The sequence below is a fragment of the Netta rufina genome, assembly GCF_964035555.1.
Source record: "Netta rufina genome assembly, chromosome: 1".
NCBI lineage: Eukaryota > Metazoa > Chordata > Aves > Anseriformes > Anatidae > Netta > Netta rufina.
The window spans coordinates 63,761,495-63,784,139 of record NC_140123.1 but is presented as its reverse complement, the minus strand read 5'-3'; the positions used below and the strand labels follow the sequence as shown (position 1 = coordinate 63,784,139).

At 45.1% G+C, this 22,645-nt stretch overlaps 1 protein-coding gene across 1 annotated transcript in view; it reads left to right on the top strand.

The window, feature by feature from the left end:
- Positions 1 to 22,645, top strand: part of SH3RF3 (SH3 domain containing ring finger 3) — a gene marked incomplete at its 3' end in the record, with an annotated part of 228,873 nt that overhangs the window by 189,748 nt on the left and 16,480 nt on the right. The window contains exons 5-8 of the mRNA XM_084282789.1: positions 843 to 937; positions 4,546 to 4,716; positions 7,785 to 8,032; positions 11,915 to 12,219. Of these exons, the coding sequence (XP_084138915.1) occupies positions 843 to 937; positions 4,546 to 4,716; positions 7,785 to 8,032; positions 11,915 to 12,219 (819 nt within the window). The remainder of the gene's footprint in view (positions 1 to 842; positions 938 to 4,545; positions 4,717 to 7,784; positions 8,033 to 11,914; positions 12,220 to 22,645) is intronic.

The window sequence follows — 22,645 nt, the reverse complement described above, 5'->3', positions numbered from 1 at the left end:
CAAGTCCCATCAGCCCAACTTTGTCCTATATTTGCAGCAAAGACCTGTTGCTACTGCTCTTGTCATTACTTCAGAGGGGGTTTCCAGACAGAATTCATCTTTTACGTAGACAAATTGGAACTTTGATGAGACAACTCAAAAGAGTTTGCCCTGCATAATTTGGCTCAGCATTAACTTTGAAAAAAAAAAAAAGAATGATTATGTTTAGATTTGTCTTTCAACGTTACTAGCTAGAAAACATATCTGCCTGGATCCCTATATGAGAGAGGTGATGTATTTGATGTGGTAAAAGAGTAGCAGACTCCTAGTTTCTCCATTCAGAGATACTCCTGGTTTGGGTTGTGCTGTCACCTGTCTCTTTTTCTTAAGGATAGCATTTCTAAGGACAAAAACCGTATGCAGAAATGAGACTGCATTTTGGAAGTTGAATAGTATCTTCTTCTCCATAGATCTGTAAGTCATTGATTAAAGGAGAAAAAAATTGAAAAAACAAGCTACTGAGGGAAAAGGTTACCTTTATCAAAGAAGGTACTACTGCAGAGATGTGCATGTTGAGCTGGTTTTACAAAGCAGTTCAAGTAGTTTTGCTTTCTAAAACTTTCAGGGATTTGCGTGCAAGGGATAACTGAATTTCTCTGACAGGTACATGGAAATGCAGTTAATAAGCTAATATCCCTTGTGTCAGAAACGTATTTCTGGAATGTGTAAGGCTAAAAGATATCTGGAAATTGATAAAGGATGTGTGTTTTTTTTTTTTTTTCCTCTGTGCCTTCACCCTATACCACTTCAGGAAACAGTGAGCTTCACCTTAATCCTTGCATATTCTTTCTTGAATTTTTCAGGATTCCTCTTCGATTGGAACAGTGGCTGGTCCCAGGACAAGTGCAATAATTGGAGATCAGGGAATACCACCGAAGGTCCAGCTCCCCCTCAATATGTAAGCAGACAGCTCACTTCACTCCCTGCTAACTCTTTGCTTCCAATTGTGCGCGCGCGTGTGCATGTGTTTGAAATCTGCAAGCCTGAATCTCAGCTCAGGAGCACTCTGAGAAGAGAGACACCACGATTTCTTACATGACCCAGCATCCACTGAGTCTGAAAAAACAGTCGTGAAAAGCAAGGCTCCCCTTCCTCTATGAGCCCTTTTAGATTCCTGATGTATTTACTACAACTGCATGAATCACTGTGGAGCAAACAGAATGCCTCTCAGCTAGGGAAAATCTTCCTTCAGCTAAAGCTCTTATAAAGGTGTAGTCCCAGGCAATCAAACACCTGATACGTTCATCATTAACTAGAAAAAAATGACCCAATTACATTCTTTTTTCAGTACCATAAACACAGGCATCAAGTGAACGTTTAAAGTGCAAGAGTATCATGAGGATAGGAGCTTGTTAAACTGTATGTGGAAGAACAGAAGGTTGACTAGGTACAGCACAAAAATGGTAGACTTCATTATAATAAATCTCTCTGAGTCCAGTTGGCTTATTTGGTACCTGTCTAGTCAAGCTACTCAACCCTTTCCTCTGATCACATATGCTTTATATAAGCAGAACTATATAAACACACACATGCGTGAACACCACTGTTATGATATTGTTATGATACGGGTAAAATGATAGCTGAATTCAGAAATAAAATCTTAAAGTAACATAGGAAAACTGCTTTAAGGAGAAGAGGGGAGTTGGAACAGAGCCAAGGTAAAATCGTTTTCCAGTACCAAAGTGAGGTCTGCACACCTGGGGGCACCCAACATCGCCGGCTGCCCCACGGAGAGCTCACCCTGTCACCCTACAGCCACCCCATGGGGTGTGTGTGACACGGAGTGAGGCAAAAAAATATTTCAAACCATGCCATAATCAGCAGTATTTCTGGTATTTAGCTGCTGAATCAGGCCAATTGCCAGCTGGCTGGCAGTACCCCTGCCTCTGTGGCTCGGCGAGCCTCCCCTGCCTCCCTCCCACGCCTCTCCTGTCCTCTCCCCTGAGAAGCATGCTTGTAATCTAGTCTGACATTTTGCATTTGCAAGCCAAGCTCCAGCCAAAGAGGAAGCATTCTCTGAAGACTGTACCAGACCTAGAGAAGCATGGTCCTAGACAGAGCCATGGGGGTTTTGCATTATAACTGGAGTTACAGGCAGCTCCCCCAGGCCAAGAGCGGGAGATACTTTCTCGTATAGGCATTTTTTTAGGGAATTTTATGAAGATTTGTCTTCTTTTAGCTCATGCTCCCTGTTAGCCTCAGTTTTTCACATAGCCCAGAATAATTACGTCTTCCAGGATTTCAGATTGTTGTTCCATCGCTTTCATCTTGGCCGTGGAGAGTTGGCTGGTGACAATTTTCACACAGTCCATTGAGAAAGCACTGATCACCTCCGTTGTTGTCCCAGGGTCACGTTGTGGGTTATCACACAGAGCTTTTGTCAGTTTAACCACACGGAGATGGACTGGCCTTGGCATGGAGTCCAGGCTGGGCTGTTGTACATCTTCCTTCAGTCTCAGCAAGGATTTTGGTGCTCTGTCCTGAGTATGTGCCTATTGGTTATTCAGACTTACTGGGGGCTGAGTTAGGGGAATTTGCAGGGGGCAGCAGAAGGAAACTCATAGGAGAGCTGGGGACAGCTGCAAGGCAAAGCAGCCTATGATCCACCTGACTTAGGGTAATTTTACTTACACCTTCTTCCAGCATCTCAACCTGTAAATTGCATTATTACATATAGCCCCTTGGGACAAGGCCCAAGTGAGTGTAACGGTCTATAATGCTCTCTCCTTGACTCCTGCTTTACCCATAGCTCATAAATACAAGCCATATTTAAGCATCAATCTAAAAAGGCATAGCCAAAGCCACTCTTTTTGCTCCCTCAAGTGAGCACAGTTCCTAGCACTTCCCGTTATGTCCTAGCAGAGCACTGTGCTGAAGGATTAGCACTGAAGCATGTAACCTTATTTCATGTCGGGGTGATGCATTTTAATGTTCTGCAGTTCATATGTGGCCTCGTGTTTTCCATCAGGTGAACAACAACAGGCCTGCTCAGGCCCACCTGATGACATAGGCTAAACAAAAGATGTGCAGGATGCTTTCTCCCATCTGATGACTAATGAAATACGATTTCTTATTGTGTTTTTGTACCCCATGCACATGGTAAATACGGTCAGGCACATCAGCCTAAGGATGCCCCGAGGAGCTGTTACCAGATATTTCATATTCTGCTCATTACTGCTGTTTATTTACTGCCTTCAGAATAAAAATAAGGAAACCTACTGGCACCATAAAGGAGTAGAATTAGAAAACTAACAGGATTTATTCCTCAATCATATTTCCTAGGAGGTAGAAGTAAAAAGCCATGTATCATTTTTATTGGCTGCAAGTCTAAAATCACAATGGTTATAGTTTTCATTATTTCTCTGTTTTGCAACTATGAAGTTGCAACTATGAGGTGGGCAGCAAGCCTCTACTCAGCCACCCCTGAGCCTAAACACATTCTGATGCACTTTGTAGTGTAAATGCACCTTCCATAACTGTTTCCCACTTTGTCCTAAACTCTCTGCACTGCCTGTAAGACATAGAGCCAACAAAAAAAAAAAGCAACAAACAAACAAGAACTCAAGGCACAACCCTGATCAAGAATTACCAGAAATCCCTTTTGCATTTGTAGAAAGGTGACAGCACAAAAAAAAAAAATAATAGTATTTACAAAGGAAATGTTGTTCTGCATGCAATTCTTGCTATCCTAGCCAGACTTTCCATTATTCCACAAAGTGTAAGCAATCATTCTTAATTTCCAACAAGGCTCTCTCTAAACAGAAAGAATACCTCTAGGGACTTTAAGCTGTAGTCATGTTCACAACAACAGACACATCCCTGAAGTGGTAGCAGAAGAACAAAAGAAAGATAAAAAGAACGATTCTAAACAAAGGGAATAAATAAAAAGCCATAATTAAATAAATAAAAAGTTCTACGTATTGGGAACTGCATTAAATATTTATGAGTGTGCTTGCATACAAAACATCCGAAGCCAAATCCTACCACTTAGCTTACGTAAGCAAAAATCCTGTTGTAAAATCCATCCTCCGTCACTTGTTGTTTTGCCCTCGTAATACAAGTGTTACCATAAGGGATTAGAACAGTTCAGTGTGTTGCTTCTAAAGCGAGCCAGCACAAATAGCACAGAGGAAGTTGCAAGAAAAGCTGCCTGAATCATTTGTAAATAGCCTACCCAAAAGAAAAGTTTCTTCTGAAACTCCACAGTGGAGGTGGCTCGTGCCCTGAAGGATATGAACGTGTGCTTTGTCCAGATGTTAGGCTCTGACAAACCTTCCTGTTGGGTGTTGGGGTCTTGGTTACTCTGCAATTGCCTCCTCCTTCTGAAATTGCAGCTAAATTCTCGAGTGATGCTTTGTGGCAGTTTTTGGCTTCAATTGCACCCTGTCCCTTTTCCACCGCTCTTTCTGAGCAGTGTTTCTGCTCGCTTTCTGCTCCGTGGGGCTGGAGTCGAGGTGGGGCTGACATCAGCTGTGTGCTTTCTCCGTGTGCGACCTCTCCCCGCAGCTACCTGGCCCTGTACGCCTACAAGCCTCAGAAGAACGACGAGCTGGAGCTCCGCAAAGGCGAGATGTACCGGGTCATCGAGAAGTGCCAGGACGGCTGGTTCAAGGGCACGTCCCTGAGGAGCGGCATGTCCGGGGTCTTCCCAGGGAACTACGTGACACCCGTTTCCAGGTGAGGACCGCCGGCCAGGGTGGAGGTGCCTGAGATAGGGTAGGAGGCGTTCTGTGGCTGAAGGATGCTGAAAAAAAAGGTGGCTCCGCTTTTAAATCACTTTTGCCTGCAGAAGTTTTCCAGTGGCAGCGTTGTTCATTGCAGGCTTGGGTAATGTGATTTGTGGGTTGCAGCATCAGAGTCATCCACGCTCTCAGACTTGGCTAGTTTTGTTAGAAGATGGCATTTACAACCCCCGGCTTTACAAAGTCTGATGTGCCCAGCTTTTATTATTGCACAGGATCTGTTTGCTGATGATTCTGTGTTGTTACAAAACCACTGAACTTACACCAGTATTAAACAAAGCAAGCAATGCTTGTGGATTGCTTTGCAGTAGCTCCTCATCTAAATTTTGTTTTTGTAAACCACTCTGAAATAATCTGCAAGCTGAGGAGATAGTTCATGAGTGTGTCCCCAACTGTTTTACCCCACTGCTCCTTGCAGGCAAACGTTGCCATGGGTATGCCCATCTCTCCTTTAGAGCCACCCTGGGTTTGCAAAAGGAGCTCGCCCCTTCTCAAGAGCTGTCAGTGCCTCCTCTCACATGTTCCCACTATCTCTTGGTCCTTTCCAGAGAAAGGCACCCCACCATGCAGAGAGCGTGGATCTTGAAAAATCAATCCAGGTTTGTTCCATCTTCAGCTTATGTGAAGTTTGTAAGACATGGACTGGGCAAGATCTAAAATTCAGAGCAGATGAGAAGATGATGACTAAGCCTGCTGACAGTCCTAAAAAAAAAAAAAAAAAAAAAAAAAAAAGCATTAATTCACGGGGTCTTCACTGTTCATCAGCCTAAATGTATTTACCTGATTTTATAGAGCCCCATGGCTGCCTTCACTCTGTGCCTCTTCAGCTCTTAATTAGTAAAGAGGTTCGTGCTGAAGTGTTGTTGATCTGAATCAGCAAGACTTTATTAAATGCAGCATGTCACAGCTAGAACAAGACACAGAGAAGTGCTAAAGGGCAAAAGTCCTTTCCACAAAACCCAAAAGCAGCTTTATCGTTATATTTATGATCCTGTGAGCTAATTAAGTTCCTGTGTAAATCACCCTCAGTGAGAACAGCAAGAAAAATCTGATAGCAACAAAATCTCCTATTTGCTGCACTTTCAACTTACTTTGTTCCCCTTCATTTTGACAGCAAAGCGGAGGATTAGATTCATGTGTGTTTTTCGGGCACTCCCTACAAAACCCAAGAAAAAGAATTTGACCAGTGAGCTCGATGTATAAGCTGCATAGTGAAAGCACAATGGGAAAAGGGCAAGACCATCTAGATGGGCAGATAGGCACAGGGCAGCAAAGAAAATTTGCCACATCCACCATCTATCCAGCTCTACTGGAGTCATGGATAAAGTTTCCGTACCTGTCGGTGTGCATGCTTGCCTGAAGGCAGCCCTCAGCGGGCTGCTAGGCGTGCTTTTCTGGCAAAGCCAGTCTAGCACAGATGGCCAAGCCAGCCCCAGCCAAACCTTGCTCCCTACCCTGCCAGCTCTTCGTGGCAGATGACAGACAGCTGAGATTTCCACCTGGGGGGACTCCTAGCCTTTCCCCACTTGAAGGCTGATGAAAAAAAGTTTGAAGGAAAAAAAAATAATAAGGCGTTTAAAAAATAATAATCTAGGCAAACCCTGTCTGGATTTTATGACAGTACAGTGTTGTTTTTCCTCCTATGATTTTCTTTTTGGGGAGAGGGGGCAGAGGGGACTGCTCTCTTCTGCACTTTTCATTTCTTTCACTCTTCTGCGCATATCTTCCAGCCTGTCTTTTTGGCCTCTTTCTGTCAGAATTTCACTCATTTGGTTCTTCCCCCTTCCACTCTTTTCTTGGATTTGCTCCCCCAGTCTTTCTGAATTGCACTGGATTGTTCACCATACTCCCTCTTTCTGCTCTCCTCCTCTCTCTGTTCCCACACAACAGTTTGGGGCCCCAGCAGTTCCCCCAATCCCACTCTCATATGTTGGTCTTGCCCCTTTTCTGTTATCCCCTCTTCCCTTGCTCACCCCTTACACTGCCTCATTTCCATTTCCTACACAATTTGTTCTGCATCTTGTCCCCTTTGCTGCCCTCTCCTCGAAGGGAACCTTGGCAGACAGAGCAGCCAAGGAGAGGAGGACAGCACAAAATGATCCCTCTGTTTCATAGCATCTCCTACTGGGAAATTACTCAGAAACCCGAGTGAAAAACTCAACAAGAGCTGCTGAGCAGCAAGCAATTTTGTCCACTGCTGTCCTCCTGCCCTGGTCAGAGAGTCTCCAGCTCGGTGGTACAAGGAACGAGGCATGCTTTAGGCTGAACTCATTGCATGGCCTCATTCCTCCCCGCTGAGGTCTCTCCCCAGTCACCCAGATGAGACAAGAACTACACATGCAGTTTAAAGTGAGCAGCAGAAGAGGGGTCGATTATTGTTTGGATTTCCTTTTCAGCAAGGTCAGCTGCATTTTCTTCCCTCCTGTATTTCCCCAGCAAGGCTACGCTAGGGATGGTTGCGTGGGTAGGGTAAGAGCTCAGTCAAGCCAACCCCTGCCAAATCCTCTGCTTTTCGGTCCCCGTCAAAAGCCACACACACAAATTTGCTGCCATCCATCTTTTTTCCCCCTGTGGGGTGGTATGCAGATTCGGTCCTAGGGAAAGATCCCCACGTCTGTTTTAATTATTAGCCCATTACCGCCTGTGAAATAGCCTCTGGCACACAACACGACGTTTGGGGGATGCCTGTTTCTTCTGAATTTAGATTTGTGGTTTCGCTAGAAACTATTCAGGTGGAAGAGGAGCTTAAGGGAAAAAAAAAAAATATATATATATATATGTGGGAAAAATTTTCTGTTTTCACCCTGAACTTCTTCCTATAGGATGAAGGGGTGAAAATGTCCACCAGCACGCTTACTGTGTCCTGTAAGGGTACAAATACTGCATGTAGCCCTGTTTAATACCCAAGGGGGTGTCGTGTTGAGTAACTTGGGGTACACATCACCCTGGTGGCTGGGTGTGGGGGTCTCCACAGCGTGCTGACGCCGCTCCATCTCCACACAGGGTGCCGGTGGGAGCCGGGCAGTCCAGGGCCGGCGGAGCCGGGGGAGCTCAGGCAGCGAAAGGAGCTCCCGGAGCCATCCACCCCGCTGGGGCCGCTCACACCGCCGCCACGGCCGTCAGGCCGGTCGTTCCCATCACGGCACCACAGACGCATCCCCAGCTCCAGGCGGCCTCTCCGCAGCTGAACAACTGCTTGAGGTACTCGGCCCAGCAGCCGGCCGGCCAGGCCCGCAACGCCATGCAGATGGGTACGTACGGCAGCCTCCCCGGGCAGCACGGCCCCGTAGATCGCCTTGGCCGGGCTCTCGGTTCAGCCACAGCTCGGTCAGTGTGGGATAGGGAAGGTTTTATTTGCTCGTAACGTTTATGGGCGTCGATTGATCTCTGGGAACCACGTTGTGCTTCTCAGATTGTTCTGTTGCTACAGCTGGAGTAGATTATGGTGTTTACAAATATTTGTACAATTTATCTGAGCGAAAGCAAGCGCCCTGCATACTAAGGAGATTAACAGTTCTGAGTCCGGCTGGCACGCTGAAGGAATAACACTGCCCTTATCACAGGGCAAGTAATGTGCGACTTAAAATTAAGAAGCATTTCATTGGGCTTCGGGGATGAAAGGTATTTATTAGGCAGAACGGGCCCCGGTGTTAGCGATAAAGCAAGAGATCTGAAAAATGCTGCCACCTTTTTTGAAACAGGAATAAGAGCTTCTCACACCAGGGGGGCTCTGTTCTTTCTGGGTTTCCTTTTTGATGTACGGCACAATTTTCTGGAGCACAATTTATTCCCCCCTATCCCTGATGTTAAACAGCTCTGATGTTGAATAAAGTAAAAGCAAATCCTGCGGTGGAACTTCACAGTAAAATTTAAAACATTTTGTTTCTGATATTTTATAGGGACTTGAGCCATGGTGTTTACAAAGGCAGATCAGTAAGGACTGTGACTGCTGAAAACTGAGGTCTCAGACACAAAACAGAGCAGGCCCAGATGAGAAATATACAGTGTTGTAAGTCACGGATTTGTACCTCTTGAAGCCAGAAGGGACCATTATGACCGTCTAATCTCACCTCCTACACAGTCCAGGCCAAAGGCAAGAAAATGTAATCAAACACATGTGAATCTGAGTCTCGAACAGGGCAAACTCCTCGGCTCAACAAACACTGGCAGGACTTTACATGCCGTCCATGCCACGCTGGGGAATAATCTGTTTATCCTTTTTTTTGTCTGCTTTAGAGGGATGCTGTTTTCCCCTAAAGCCACACACTGTTAAAAGCCCTTCTGCTCCTGCGGTGCAAAGGCAGAAATGTCCCTCCTTGGGCAAGATGCACTCAAAAATGGTGTAGGACGTGACTCTGTGCTGTGTGCCCTGAGTGTCAGCATGCAAACCTCTGTCAGCCCAGTATTATGGAGCTCCTGGTGCATCCTGTGCCCATGCCAGCAGGCAGATGGGCTGCCCCAAAACCGAGGTGATGGATTGTTTCACCCCATGCCATCCATCCACGGTGCTGCTGTGCCAGATCTCCAGCAGCTTCCCAGACTTAAGGCTGCTCTTCCAGGTCACTCTGACATCTCAAAGTGCCAAGGAGCCAGCAAGCAGTGTAATCCACAGGCCACAGGACAGCTCTGAAGCCTCCTACGTGGGACTTCTCCAGCCCTTCCAGAAGAGCTCTGCAGGACAGGGCAATGCACATTCACTTTCTGAAAGCCTTCCGAGAGAAGGAAGCTGGCACGGTATTCAAATCACGTTTTCTGTTGGCTTGCAATATGCATGAGTAACAAATCAATTTTGCACAAGGCCACTAATGTAGGAATACACCCAAAATGAAATATGAGTGGTGTAGAACAAAAATAGCCTTCAGTGAACATTGCTAATTAATAGCATGTTTGATGCAGCACAGTCCAGATCCAGAGATCCCAGAGCAAAGGCATACATTATAACAGTAAGCAGATGAAATTACAGAATAAAATGTGAGAGTCCTGCTCACAGTTGATTTTTCTCAGGACATTTATTTTGCTGTTTTCCATGCTTTCTGTTTCCTTTGTGTCTGGAAACATGGAGGACTATATGAAAGTAATATACACAATATAATTATCAAATCAGTCTTCAGCATCCAGATCCATGTAGTGAAATTCCATTACAGTGCTTTTCCTCCAGAATTAGGAAAGACATTCCTCCCTGCAACCAGAGGTACAAAACCTTGACCCTGCAAGCTTAACTATCCCAGAAAAATTAGATTTCTGGCAGAGGAGGTCGTGCATTACACAGGCTCCAAACAGAAAAATTAGTAGAGAATTGCTTCAAGATAACCAGTTGTGCCCTCTCTGGCTCTCTGGAAATGAATTACACTTCTTAATCTATGTTCTTGGCAATCCAGGGAAGAGGAGAAAAGGTAACTAATAGTAAGAACAGTCTTGAAGGGGTCTATAATAACAACTTTTAGGCCCTTCTTCATGCTACCTGGTAAAATCATTGCAAGACCAATTGATGATAGTTTGATTGGTTTTCTATGAGAAATGGTAAAAATAAAAAAAGATGTTGTAGAGTCAGAGAGTTACTGTGAAGGAGAATCATGTAAACTTTGGAGGTGCTAATCTGATGATCTCTTGCCCATCAAGTTCAGTATCATATGGCATAAGGCTGGGGGATTAAATTCCCTCCAGACTGCAGGAGTGCGCAGCTGGTGTAGTAGGTGTGACAAATGGCACGCCTTGTCATTTTAATCCCCAGTAATGGGTGCCATTACTAACCATAGAAACAAACAAGAAAAAAAAAAAAAAAAAGTGGTTTGAGTTGTTCTGGCATTATTGTTTAGTTATGCATTGAGTGAACTCCAGTAGTTGCTTTTGGTCCTGCGTAAAAATGTATCCTTCAGAAGAATTTTAAGAAAACCACAGATCAGAGTGGGTCAGAAATTTTCCAGAAAAACGCTTCTTGGTCAAAGAAAAGCTGACTTGTCGGAATTAAAGCTTTTTGTCAGGAATGGATGTAGTTCAAGCAGACTTCATCCACAAAGCTGTCCTGGCTCAGGCTGCAATGAGAAGGAGAAGGAGAAAGAAAGAGGATAGTCAGCTGCCTAGATCTATTCTCTGCATAGCACAAGCAGTGCACAATGACTGGATGCTGTGCTTTCATGTTCCAGGTATAGATGCCCTGACCAGCAGAGGAGGCTATTGCAGAGTGGGTGAATAGGTTGTGCTCAGAAAAACGTTCAAAAGCTCAAATGGTGCTGCACTGAACCTCATGATGAAACTTTGAAATTATTTGTGAAATGGGTGTTTTCCAGACAGTCATACTATTTAATCATTTAAGTGGGCTCAGCTTCTGCTCTGTACCTACCTGAAATGCAGTTGTATGTAGCAACCTAAGCAGCCAACCAACCTGGAAGTCGAAAGAAATGTCATTGTGGGAATGGACCTGGAGCTTTGTCACACTTTTTGAAACATGAGGCATGCAACAGTGCCCCGAATCCCTGGGGGGGTGACTTCAGCAGTGAGTCGTGGTCACCATTAAACAGCTGAGCACCAGCTCCTGGTTCCTAGTGGTTATAGGCAGGGCGTGCTCATCAGGGCAAGCAAGGCTAAAAGGCACTTCATAGTCCCCCAGGGACCTCGCTAGCAGAGATGAGGCTGATCTCAGAAACTCTCCAGCGGATTCCAGCTTAATTTATCTTGCACAGCACAGCGACGCGCTGCTGATCATTTTGTTAAGGCTGAAACAAGAGACCTCCCTTTGTAATTGCCTCCTGCGAGGTCATCTGGGCTAACCCTTTAGGTCCCACACTACATGGCCCCAGAAAATTTCAGGGAATTAACAACAGCGTTAGAAGGGGGTCTTGGCGGTTTGGAAAACAGCTCGGATGGAATGAGATTGGGTATTTAAAAATGGGGTAGGGTTTTTATTTATTTCTGAGCGTGGAGATAGGTAGCAAGACTCTACCCCTATGGCACCACTAGGGAGGAACGGCCATTTTGGGGTCTGCAGACAGGGGGATTTCTAGGATTTTGCCCAAAGCACTTTCATGCTGAGATACCCTCAGTGAAAGGCGACGAGCTGAAGCTCTCCGGCACCCTCATGGCAGTGACTGGCAGCGTGGCAGGGAACCAGGTCTGACTTTGCCTTCCCTTTGCAGCTCACCCCCCGGCACCAGCCCCGGAGCGTCCCACCGCTACGGTGTCGCCACTACGGACGCCCAGCTCGCCCTCCCGCCTGCCGGCCGCCACCATCCGGCCTCACCCCACCGTGTCCCCACAGCACGGCCACCAGCCGCCCGCCCCGGGGGCCCGGCCCCTCATCCCCCTCACCTCTGCCGCCGCCGCCATCACGCCGCCCAATGTCAGCGCAGCCCACCTCAATGGCGAGGTGGGTGGCGGGCCCTTGGGTGGCCCTGCCAGCCCCAGCCCTGCCAGCAAGGCTGAAGAGAGGAAGAACGAGAAGGTAAGGGCCACCACGGAGGGCCAAAGAGGGTTTTCATCACCTGCCATGCCTCGGGTTGTTTGCGCGCTTCGTTCTTTCCCCACCGCTCTGTTCCCGTGATGCCAACTGGGGTGCAAAGCGTGGGGAGCTGCTCTCCTCCTGAATTTCGCTGTTCCTTCCAATGACTGGTGTCCAGATCTCGCATTTTTGCATAAAGACATTATAGCAGGGTCTCGGACCTCAAAGCCAGATGGCCAAGTCAAAAGCAGTCTGCCAATAACGTGGCAAAAGTTACGGCAGTATGGTTGACCCAGATACACTAAAGCCTCAACGCATGAGCAGTCAGAGCAGTTTTAGCACTCTGCAAATATCTGGTTTTCTTGCAGCAAATGTTGCCAGGGCACAGTGGAGCAGGGAAAAGGGCCTCAAAAGCAGCTCACGGCAGGTTCAGCCCTTCAGGAGCCAGCCCTGGCAGCCACATTTCCATCCCTTGTGCACCAGGCTGAGGAAAGCCAGCATGGAGAGCTGCTCTCCATGCTCTGCCTTTTAGGTTTTCCTTTTACCAAATGTTTACATTGGGTTAACAGCTTCCATTTATCAGTGCTGAGGGTTATCTCTGTGCTGCCTAGCAGAGCCCATTGATTAAATGGCCTGCTGGAAGCAAACTCCTGGTTTGTATATGAGTATGAAGAAGAGAACTGGGGGCTTGCTTTTCCTTTGGATCTGCAACTATTCCTTCCCGTGTGTTCACCAGGCTTTTCCATGGTGACAGGCACACGTAGGGTAAACATTTGCTCTGGACGTGGTAACACTGAGGTTACAGATCTCACAAATGATCAGAGTCACAGGCAGCCTCTGTTCTCACAAGATGATGAATATGAGTTTTTAAAGCCCTTATGTAGTCCTATCTTTTCTGGTTGTCCTTTAGTGAAAGAGGAAAGGCGTAAACTGCTGCCAGAGATGTGAAATTTAGGTACTTGCTTTCGAAGAAAGACTTCCAAATGTTCATCAAGGGCTTCTGCTACTTCTGCAAGTCAAAGGAAGTGTATAGCATTCAGCCATGGTGGTAGATCTGCATATTACCTTTTAGCTTTGTGTAGTGACACGTTTAATACCTCCTAAAACTAGCATGCTATTCTGTAGGTCCATATATTTTAATTCATGTGGGACTACACTCCAAAATTTCCTAGGCAAACGTATGTCAAATTCCTACCTAATATATTGGTTAACCTTTCCCAGATTGTTACAGCTTTAAGTTATTGAATTTGGTTGCATGGAAGTAAATTTATGATTTCTTGAGCTGCGTGGATAAAGGGGAGACACAAATATTGTACTACATCAATGCAATCAGCATTGTCAAAGATTAGTTCAATACCTGGGAAGTACCAGACAGAAGTGATGCTAAAAATTGTCATCTCTGACTGCAGAGTGGTATAAAACTATGCTCAGCTGTGTTGAGCAATATGTTCCTGAATCTTGTCCATGTCGTATTTCACTTTCATTTTAGGAAGATCTGAGTGAATGATGCTTCCTTTCCTTTTAGAAGTAGTGACTGATGTTTGGCCAGTTAAGTTTTGCTCCTGCTCTCTGCATAATTCAAATCAAACCCAAATATCTCTTTGAAGCTGTTGAGAGGTTGAAGAGTGCCAGACTAAAATCCGTGTCACTAATCATGAAGGAAGTGTGAGTCACAACTGGAGCCCTGTCTAGAACCTAACTTGATATTTCCGAAGTGAAGGCTGGTTGGGCAGGTTTTTGGATGAACAGGGAACAACCATCACACTCAGAAGGAATATCTGTGGAGAGAAGCAAGTCTGTTAATTGCTAAATATTATTAGAAAAATGCAGACAGGTTTGAGGGGCAAAAAACAGAAGCATGGACATAACTAACGAACTGCCAGATGAGCAAAGACTGGAAGCAGTTTGTCTAAGTTCAGTTTCATTGTTATTATCAGTCATGTACTTTGAGATTAAAGGAACAGAGAGGATGTTAGAAAGAGGAGTGGTAATAAGGTCTTCGGCTCTACAGAACACAGGGTGGAAGAAATGCACAGATAATTATCTCCTGAGAAAAGGAGATTAGCAAGCAGCATCAGAGGTAAATTGTAACATGCCATAAAATTAACATTGTTGTTGGATTCAATGGTTTTTGGTCACATTATGCATTTTAATCCCAGCTTTGTCTTTCCAGTTTCTTTGTAGGATTCCTTTGTGGATGAGGGCTGAGCAATCAGAGGCAGACCAGCTGTTTTGAGAAACATTCTCTTGTTAACAGGGTGTTTCTTTCACATGCTGATTGTTAGTGTGAATTCAGGTACAGAGGGAGTTCACATGGTACTAAGAAGAAGTGGTTTGCATTCTGGGATGGCCATGCTGAGGATCCACTGGGTTTCATGGTTTTGTTGTAGAGAATATTTCCTGTGAAAGGCTATGGAGACAAAATGCTTTTTTTTTTTTGCATTTGTCACTTTGGCATAGTCAGATATACTGGTCCTTGGAAATTTTCTCCAGACGGTAGGTTTAGAAAGGTTGGTTGGTTCCTTGAAGGCCAGGCTGAGAGATAGTGGGAAAATGTATTTTAAGATAGGATCCTCTACCAATTTGTGCTTTATGAGTTCCTGCCTAGATTCCACTCAAGGGTGCCAAATGTGGCATCAAGGGGCAGCTGTCATAATGAGTCTGTATATGCTACTTGGGTAGCTTTTTGCAAGACAGGATTGTTTTTGCATTGGGAACATCCTTGTTGAGTGCACTGGTGAGGCAGTCACTGCTAATGCTTTCCCCTGCACGAATATTTAATATGTCAGTGACATTTCAGAGGTTTCTCTTGGTGTGCAGCAGTCAGATACAGGCACGTTTGGGGATTTTTCTAAAATCAGTGGAGTCTGATTCCAGTTTTTACGTTTGTAAATAAAAAATAAATATTAAATATTAAATTTAAGAATTACTTACAAAAATGTAAGTGATTTCTGCTCCGTGCCAATTTGCACTTGTCGGTGTGCATTTATCCCAGAAGGATCCCGGGACCAGCCTCCTGCCCAGTTAGGGAACAGTTTCAAAGCTGCCGTCCTTTGCCGACTGCTGGTGCTAGCTGAGTAAGCCAGAGCAATAGATAGTGCTCAAGTCCACCGTGCAACTGTGCTTGGAAAGTGCTCCGGCAGCGGAGCAAGCTTAGAAGTAGGGCGCTTGAAAATCAAAGCTGTTGCAGTGCTGCATGGACTCGGTACAGAGCAGCAGGAAAGGCAGCTCACGCAGAGGTAGGGCAGACGCCGCAGGAATAACAAGCTGGGCACTGAATACAGACACGGGAGCATGGCAGAAGTCAAAGAGGGAACGTGCTCAGGGCAGCACAGGAGAGACAAGGGCTTTAGCAGCTGCAGGGAGATGTAGCGGGGCAAAGGAGAAGGGATATCAGTGGGGAGGGCAAGGGTGAGACCTGAAATGGGGAAGCTGGGGCATAGGGGCTGGTGTTTAGCTAAATAAGGGAGTTTAGGGGAGCAAAGTATAAAGAAGAGTTTTTCTTCTATTTCTTAAATGTTTCTTGCTTGAAACCAGTTCTTATTCTTTTCCAAGAAGGGGTTTTCCTTCCCCAGAAGTGAAATAATTTCCTTCAAAGTCAATCTCTTGACTGTTCAAGGTTAGGTACAGGAGTGACCCCAGAACATTACAAAGGCAAGAAGGAGGTAGAACAGAGAGAGAATGGGGAACACCCTATTTCCTTTAGGGGCGTGCAGGGGTGTCAGAGGTCCTTTGAGCTCTAGTTTCATCATTTGTTAATGATATCTGCATGTGCAGCCATCTGATACTCAATCCCAGTTCCCGAATCTTCTGAACATTCAAAAGCAAGGGGTGGAGATCCCGGCTGCGAAATGGAAGTATAACCCTGTGTTTGGGGGCTTTTTCAGATCGGAAACCCTGATTTTTCAGTCATGAAGAGCACCGTGCAAGTTCAACTGGTAGCTTATAGCCAAGAGCTTGTAATTATGGCATGACTACTGCCTTGACCTCGGTCAATTTTTGCTATAATAGTTTCTGCTGTACATAATCTGGGCTGATGCTTAATACCTCAGATAAAACCACTTGTTTGAATGAATTAATGCATTTCTCATTAAATGTGCTCCTCATTACGTTAATCAAATCAAGCAAATCATGCTGGGTGGTTTGACCACTGTAATTAAACTTTCTTTAAAATCCACTCATTTGGCTTTTGTTGAGGATTTTGATTAAACTCTTCCAAAATGTCTAGCCCAGTATCTGCTAAAGAGGAAAATAAGAGCTTGCTCTAGTGAACAACCCATTAATTCATCGCGGAGTTACACCAACTCCTTACTGTTTTACCTAGCCAGAGTGTATAGAGATATTTGAAAATTGGCAATGTAAAATTAAATGTTCCTTATAACTGTGCTGAGGGGAAAAAAAAAAAAAAATCCATTTGCAGTTTTAAAATTAGTAGCTGTGTTCCTGGAATATAGAGAGGAGCTGGATAAGCATGTCACAGGGAATGGGAAAGTACAGTGGGTTTCTGTTTGCTGATGTTAAGATAGCAAGAGACACATCTTCAGAGAATGACTTTGAACGTGCACCAACAGTTTTGCATGTGAAGATTGAATCAGTAAACATCTGTCTGTTATTTTTTCTCACTGGTGTCACTCACTTTCTCAAATATCAGCTGTGCTCAAAATAGCTGCATTCCTCAAATGATACAGTCTGTTTGGCTTGATCCCGGTGCAAGGACTCAATTACAAGGTAGAACAAGCCAAGGCCTGTTTTCTGGCCGCGCAAGTGTCCCAGCATGACTTAAATCCACATTTCTAAGCTTTCTTCTCCACCCAAAGCAGGGTGACTGCATCCAGGCTGCTTATCGAGAACAGTCCTGGTACGTGGTGTGGCCCATACGCTGTCCTGGAGGAGAGCCAAACCCACGGTGATTAATGGTTGCAGACCGGGGTTTGATCCTCATTCCTGGCCTCATTTTATGTGCAGAGAAGATGTGACCAGTGAGATTTCCTTCTCCAATGCTCCTCCTTTGCCTTCCTCTGCTCACACCGAAGTCGCAGCCCGCTGCCCCATCCCACCAGGCAATGCCCACCCTGGCTCTGCATAGAGCTGGGGGCTAGATCAAAGGCCCTTTGAAAAAAATTGGCTTTGTAAACTCCGAGATGCTCTTTGGCCTGATTTCACATCAAAGCCGTGTGTTTAAGCTGTCGGCTGGAAAAACTAAAACCGCCTAAAGGACGTGATTCTACATGGTAGTTCACCTTCAGTTTTCATTTATTGGGAGCCGCCGTGTTGCGGCGTCTTCTCATATTAACTTGTCCCTGAGTGGAAAGGGTTTGTTATCACTTCATATCTACCAAAGAAATTGAATTCCTTATCCAGAAAATGGAAGATCAGTCTCAAAAGTGAAGTGCTGAGCACTTGCAGGGACTGTGTAGATATAAAATGACATAACAAAAATAGTGGTCACCCTGGGATGAATAAAAGCAGCTTAGTTGATGAAAGTAGATTTTTCAGATATAAAGTCAGTATGACCGGCCCTGAAGTTTCAGAAGAGGAATTCAGTCTTCCTAGCAGATATGAAAAGATTTAATATATTTCACTTTGTAGCCGGTTCACCTAAGAGAGCCCCCTGAGTTGTACAGGTAGGAAACAGAACGATAACAGCCAAGTGACAACGTGAAAGCAGAGCGAGACACAGAAATGAACAAATTGCTCAACGGCAGAGGAGTCTGGTTCACACTCTTGGAATAAGTGTACCAGAATGTGGAAAGCATCAGGAAGAAGCAACCTTAAAATAGTAATGTAAAAATTTGTGTGAAAATTATAAAGAATAAATTATGTGGAGCTAATTTGTCTGGGTAATCTGTAAGACATCTGAGTTGATCCCAGAGCTGCCAACAACAACATTTCCCCCATCATTTTCAGAGTCAGGTTTGATTTTTCTGCTGCGCATGTTCCCGTGTGTTCTTCAGGAAGAACTCTTTAATCTGGAATATTTTAGTTCAGATCTCTGAAGACTTGTGCACAGAATGCACACTGTTAATCCATTTCCTTTCAGCAAAGGAGGGGGGGCCGTATCCCTCACAAGCACACCACTGCTTCCCATGCTCCAGAAGAACAGATCTTGGCTCTGTGACCAGCAAGTGATTCACCAGAAACTTGGCCAGAGAGTGGAAACCTCTTTTTCTGGTCATGTGAATTCAGGCCACAAAGTTCTGCTTTAGGGCAGAGAGCTCATGCTTCAAATCTCTCCAGCACCTTCTCCTTCATCGTTAGAGTTCAATTTGAAAGGACAAAAGCCTGGCAACTCGCTGATGAATATTTTAGGGCTGGCAAATAACCCAGCCAAAAGCATCAGCCCCAGCTGTCAAAACATAGAAAACTTCAGCCTTACTATAAAACAGATTTCTGTTATTTCTGACTGGCTAGGATTCTTTTGCTTAGATCAAGGGCAATAAGCCATTGATCAAAATTTCTTTTTCTTCTTCACATTTTTGATGTTAGGAAATGCTTTCGAACTCCCCACAGATATTTCCAGCGTTGACTTCGCTGCCAAGCAGCCTCTGAGAGCTCTTCCTCTTCCCTCTCCTCTCCCCCGTCCTCTGCTTATCTGCCTCGTAGCACTGTCGCAGGATTTCTGAAGTGGTTCGAGTGGTTCTGTGCTGTGGGGGGGAAGCAGATCCAGGGGAGGCCAGGATGGAGAGAGCTTTAGCTTCAGAAAGAAACTCACTTCATCTGCTTGCTGGGCGCAAAAGCTGCTTGGGTGCCACGGTGCAGCGTTCTGCTGGCACCTGCAGGGACCTAGTTTTATAACGCGTAGGACCCGTGGGTTTTTCCTAAATCCTCAGTGCTGTTTGGGGAAAAGCACGCAAGGAAGCACTGGAGACAGAAAGCTGGAGGTGTCTGTGTGTGTGTGTGTCTGCGTGTGAGCAGCAGTGCAACTCTGCAAACAGTTTGCAGGGCATCAGAGTCGGTGGCATCTCGGCCTCCCACGTGTCCAGGGCTCGTTTGCTTTCCTCAGTGGTTATCCAACCATGTGCTTACACACAGCCAAGAGGCAACAGAGATTATTCACCGAGATACAAATATCTCGAGTGCTAATACAGTTGTCTTATGGAGAAAAAGTTTGAACTTTTGGCAGTAATCAATTGGCAGCAATCAATTTCTCAGTGTCCACATTTCTCTTTTTCTGTCGCAGAGGTACTGATATTTTTCCTTGCCTTGCTCTGTGGTTACTCATAATAGGCGGGTTAAAATATCCGGGGTCAACACAGAAATACTTCAATAAGCTCCGTTTGAAGAATTACGTAAACTAAATTAAATTGCAGTTTCTGTCAAACATCAGTCCTGCAGAAACAGGACTTTGTAACAGACAACAGATATCTGCAGCATGCTTCTGTTTTCATCGTGTAACTTGAGGGCATAACCAAGTTATAGCAGAGGGATATTTGTCTTATTTTGTACATTTTTGTTTATTTTCCATTTTGCAGTAGCAGCAGAAAGATTCACGAGCCCTCAGCTTTTATTGTGCCAAATGGTGAAGCCACTTTAAAGTCAATCTGCTGGGGAGTTTTGGTGGTGGTGGTATTATTTTTTTTTCCGTCTGAATGTCTCAAGCATCAAGTAATTCCCTTCAGACCAAGTGAGGACATGGAGCCAGTGGTTGTCCCTGTTGGTCTAAAGAAAAATGCTCTTATTATGCCCTCTAGAGAGAAGATCATCCCGAGGAATTCAGGAAGTACACCATACAGAAGTTGTTTTTCAGACACGATGTCTGCGGGATGCTTGGAATCAATTAATTTGGGGTGTCAAGCAGCCATCCTTTCATAAGAACTATTCATTATAAAGGCAGAACTCAACACGTTGCTTTGCTTTTTTGCATATATTTTGCTTGGTTCTCCTTCCCTGATAAGTTTCTTTAAATCAAGACTATAGAAGGTAAAATATTCATTCACATCAGACTGTATTCAGCACTCTAGCAGCAGACTGGCATTGGGCTTCATCGCCAGATGCCCCAGGGAGAGAAGTAATTTAATGTGAGGCCATGGCCAACTTAATTTACAGTAAAGTAAATTTGCTGTTCTGTGTTTTTTAGTCCCCACTCATGAACAGTTCAGACCTGGCATATTTAAAAATGGAACTCGCTGGCTTTTTTGATGACTTCAGAGATCTCAATTCCCTCCTGTACCACATCATGTTACCCTTCCTGTCTTCAGTTTTGCGACAGGAGAGGGGGGAGGTCGGGCAGGCAGAGCCTGTCCACACAGTGGTGCCTGCTGTGTCAAGGGAAACGCATAAGCTAGGCTTTGATCAGGACATAAAAGAGAAAACTGGTTTTCTGACTTTTTAATTTTTATTTTTTTTTTCTGGATAGGTTTTATCTCTAAGCCAGATACTTTTGGTTGGCAGGCTTAGACACAACCTGGCCGAGGGATGCTGCTGACCAGAAGGGAAGGTGGCAGGGAGAAGGTAGGAAGGATCATGGCCCCACAGGCATGGGATGGGTTCACCAGAAAGTCAGACCACGGATGCCTAACTTCTCTTTAAATTGCTCAATTAAGATCCCTCTACAACTTCCCTGAGAGATCTGTTCCAGTCCTTCCACATCCCTATTGGTAAAAAAATTCTTATTATCCCTCCTAAATCTTCTATGGTTACAGATGCTTCTTGATGTCCTGCTCTGGAGAAGCAGCTGATAAGCTTTCTCTTCCCATAGTTTCAGTATTAGAGAACTAATAGCATGTTCTGCTCTCACAACTTCACTGCTTCCAGACCTTGTTCCTAGCCTTTCTTCACAGGTACAGTTTTCTGAGTGTCTGATAATACTTTCAGCTCTCCTTTGGGCAGTCTTCAGCTTGCTGGGGTGTTGAGGAGTAGTGTCCCAGAGTGGAATTCAGCTGAGACCTTGTTAGGGTTGAGTAAGTACTTCCCATGGCTTACATAAAAGATGCTTGTTAATGTGTTTCCAGGCGAGTTTTGCTTTTTCCACAGCAGCATCTCGACTCACTCCCTGTTTGTTATCTGCTGTAACTCCCATGTCCCTTTCAGCATAGCTGCTTGCTTGCACATCACTCCTCATTTTGCATCTCTGCATTTGATTTATCCTTCCAAGCAGTTGCAAGTCATGCTTGTCTTTCTCAATTTCACCATGTTGATTTGGGACCGTTTCTCCATTTTAGGAAAATTGTTTTGAATTCTTACCCTGTTTATTCTCTCAGCTGCTGGCAGACACACTCAGCGCAGTGCCCACTGCAGGTTTTAGAGCTCTAGCTCATCTACCAAGCAATTAATGAAAAGATTGAATAGCACTGGCCTAAGACAAGCCCTGTTGGTACCTACTTGAAATGCTCTCCCATTTGACAGAAAATCATTACCTGGAACACGTTGCAAAGGAACTGGTAACATCTGGTTATCTGTCTTCAGTCTGACTTCTTGGATGCCTGCTGCTGAGTTAAAACAGAGAGAGAGCAAGTCTGGAAGGGACCCCTCAAACACACACATTGCCGTCCAAACAAGAAAAACTTGAAAGGGCAAACTTGTTCAAGATACTCATCATATTGTCTGCTCTACTGTAGGAGGACTGTCAGACGCAGCAATAGTAATCACGGTACAAGAACTTGGCTACAAGTCGTGAGTGCTTAACTACCAGGCTACCAATAATTCTGTTTTCTTCCTAGGCAGAGACATTCCAGCTAGCCAAGGCCAAACTGAAGATGAGATGATTCAAAGCCAGAGTTTGCCCACACCCGTTTGCTAAAATGAAAATAAGAAAGGCTGTCTGTCAGTCTTTGGGTACGCTGCGTCATTTGATCAGCCACTGAGGTCAAGGGGAAATCTTCGTGCACTTTCATCTGACTTGCGTAAAGGGGTTTTCAACTTCAGCTGTGGTAGGCAGGCTTGGAGACAGGCTGTTATGACAAAGCTGTCATTTCTGCTCCAGTGCAGCAGTGATTTTATCTTTATATAGTTTCTGTGATTTTCAGATATGAGATCTATGCAACCAACGTTTCCACAGAGGCTTTTTGAGCTTCTGTGTTGTAATCGACCATTTTGTGCTATTAGTTGGCAGGAGCCACCTTTGATTCCAGGTCATTCTGGCCTCTTTTGGTAGAGCAAAGAGGAATATGCTGCATATCTGTCGTTGCTGCTGGATATTTGTGCAGTGGCATCTGTGAGAATACAACCGAGCGTCACAGCCTCATGTAGCACACTCCAGAGGAGCAGCACATGAGCCATTTGTGTCCAGAGAGTTCACGAGGCTACGACGTGAGTATGCCCACAACCCGTGTGAGGGGGCACTCGCTGGCTGCCCCACTGAAGGTTTCCTACTGCCAGCTTTGACTTAAAACGTTTCCCCAGACCTTTTGGTTTACCCGAGGCAGCTGACTCCTGACATCTGAGCTGACGTGTTTTGTCTCACAGTTGGAGTGGGCTGAGGAAATGGAGA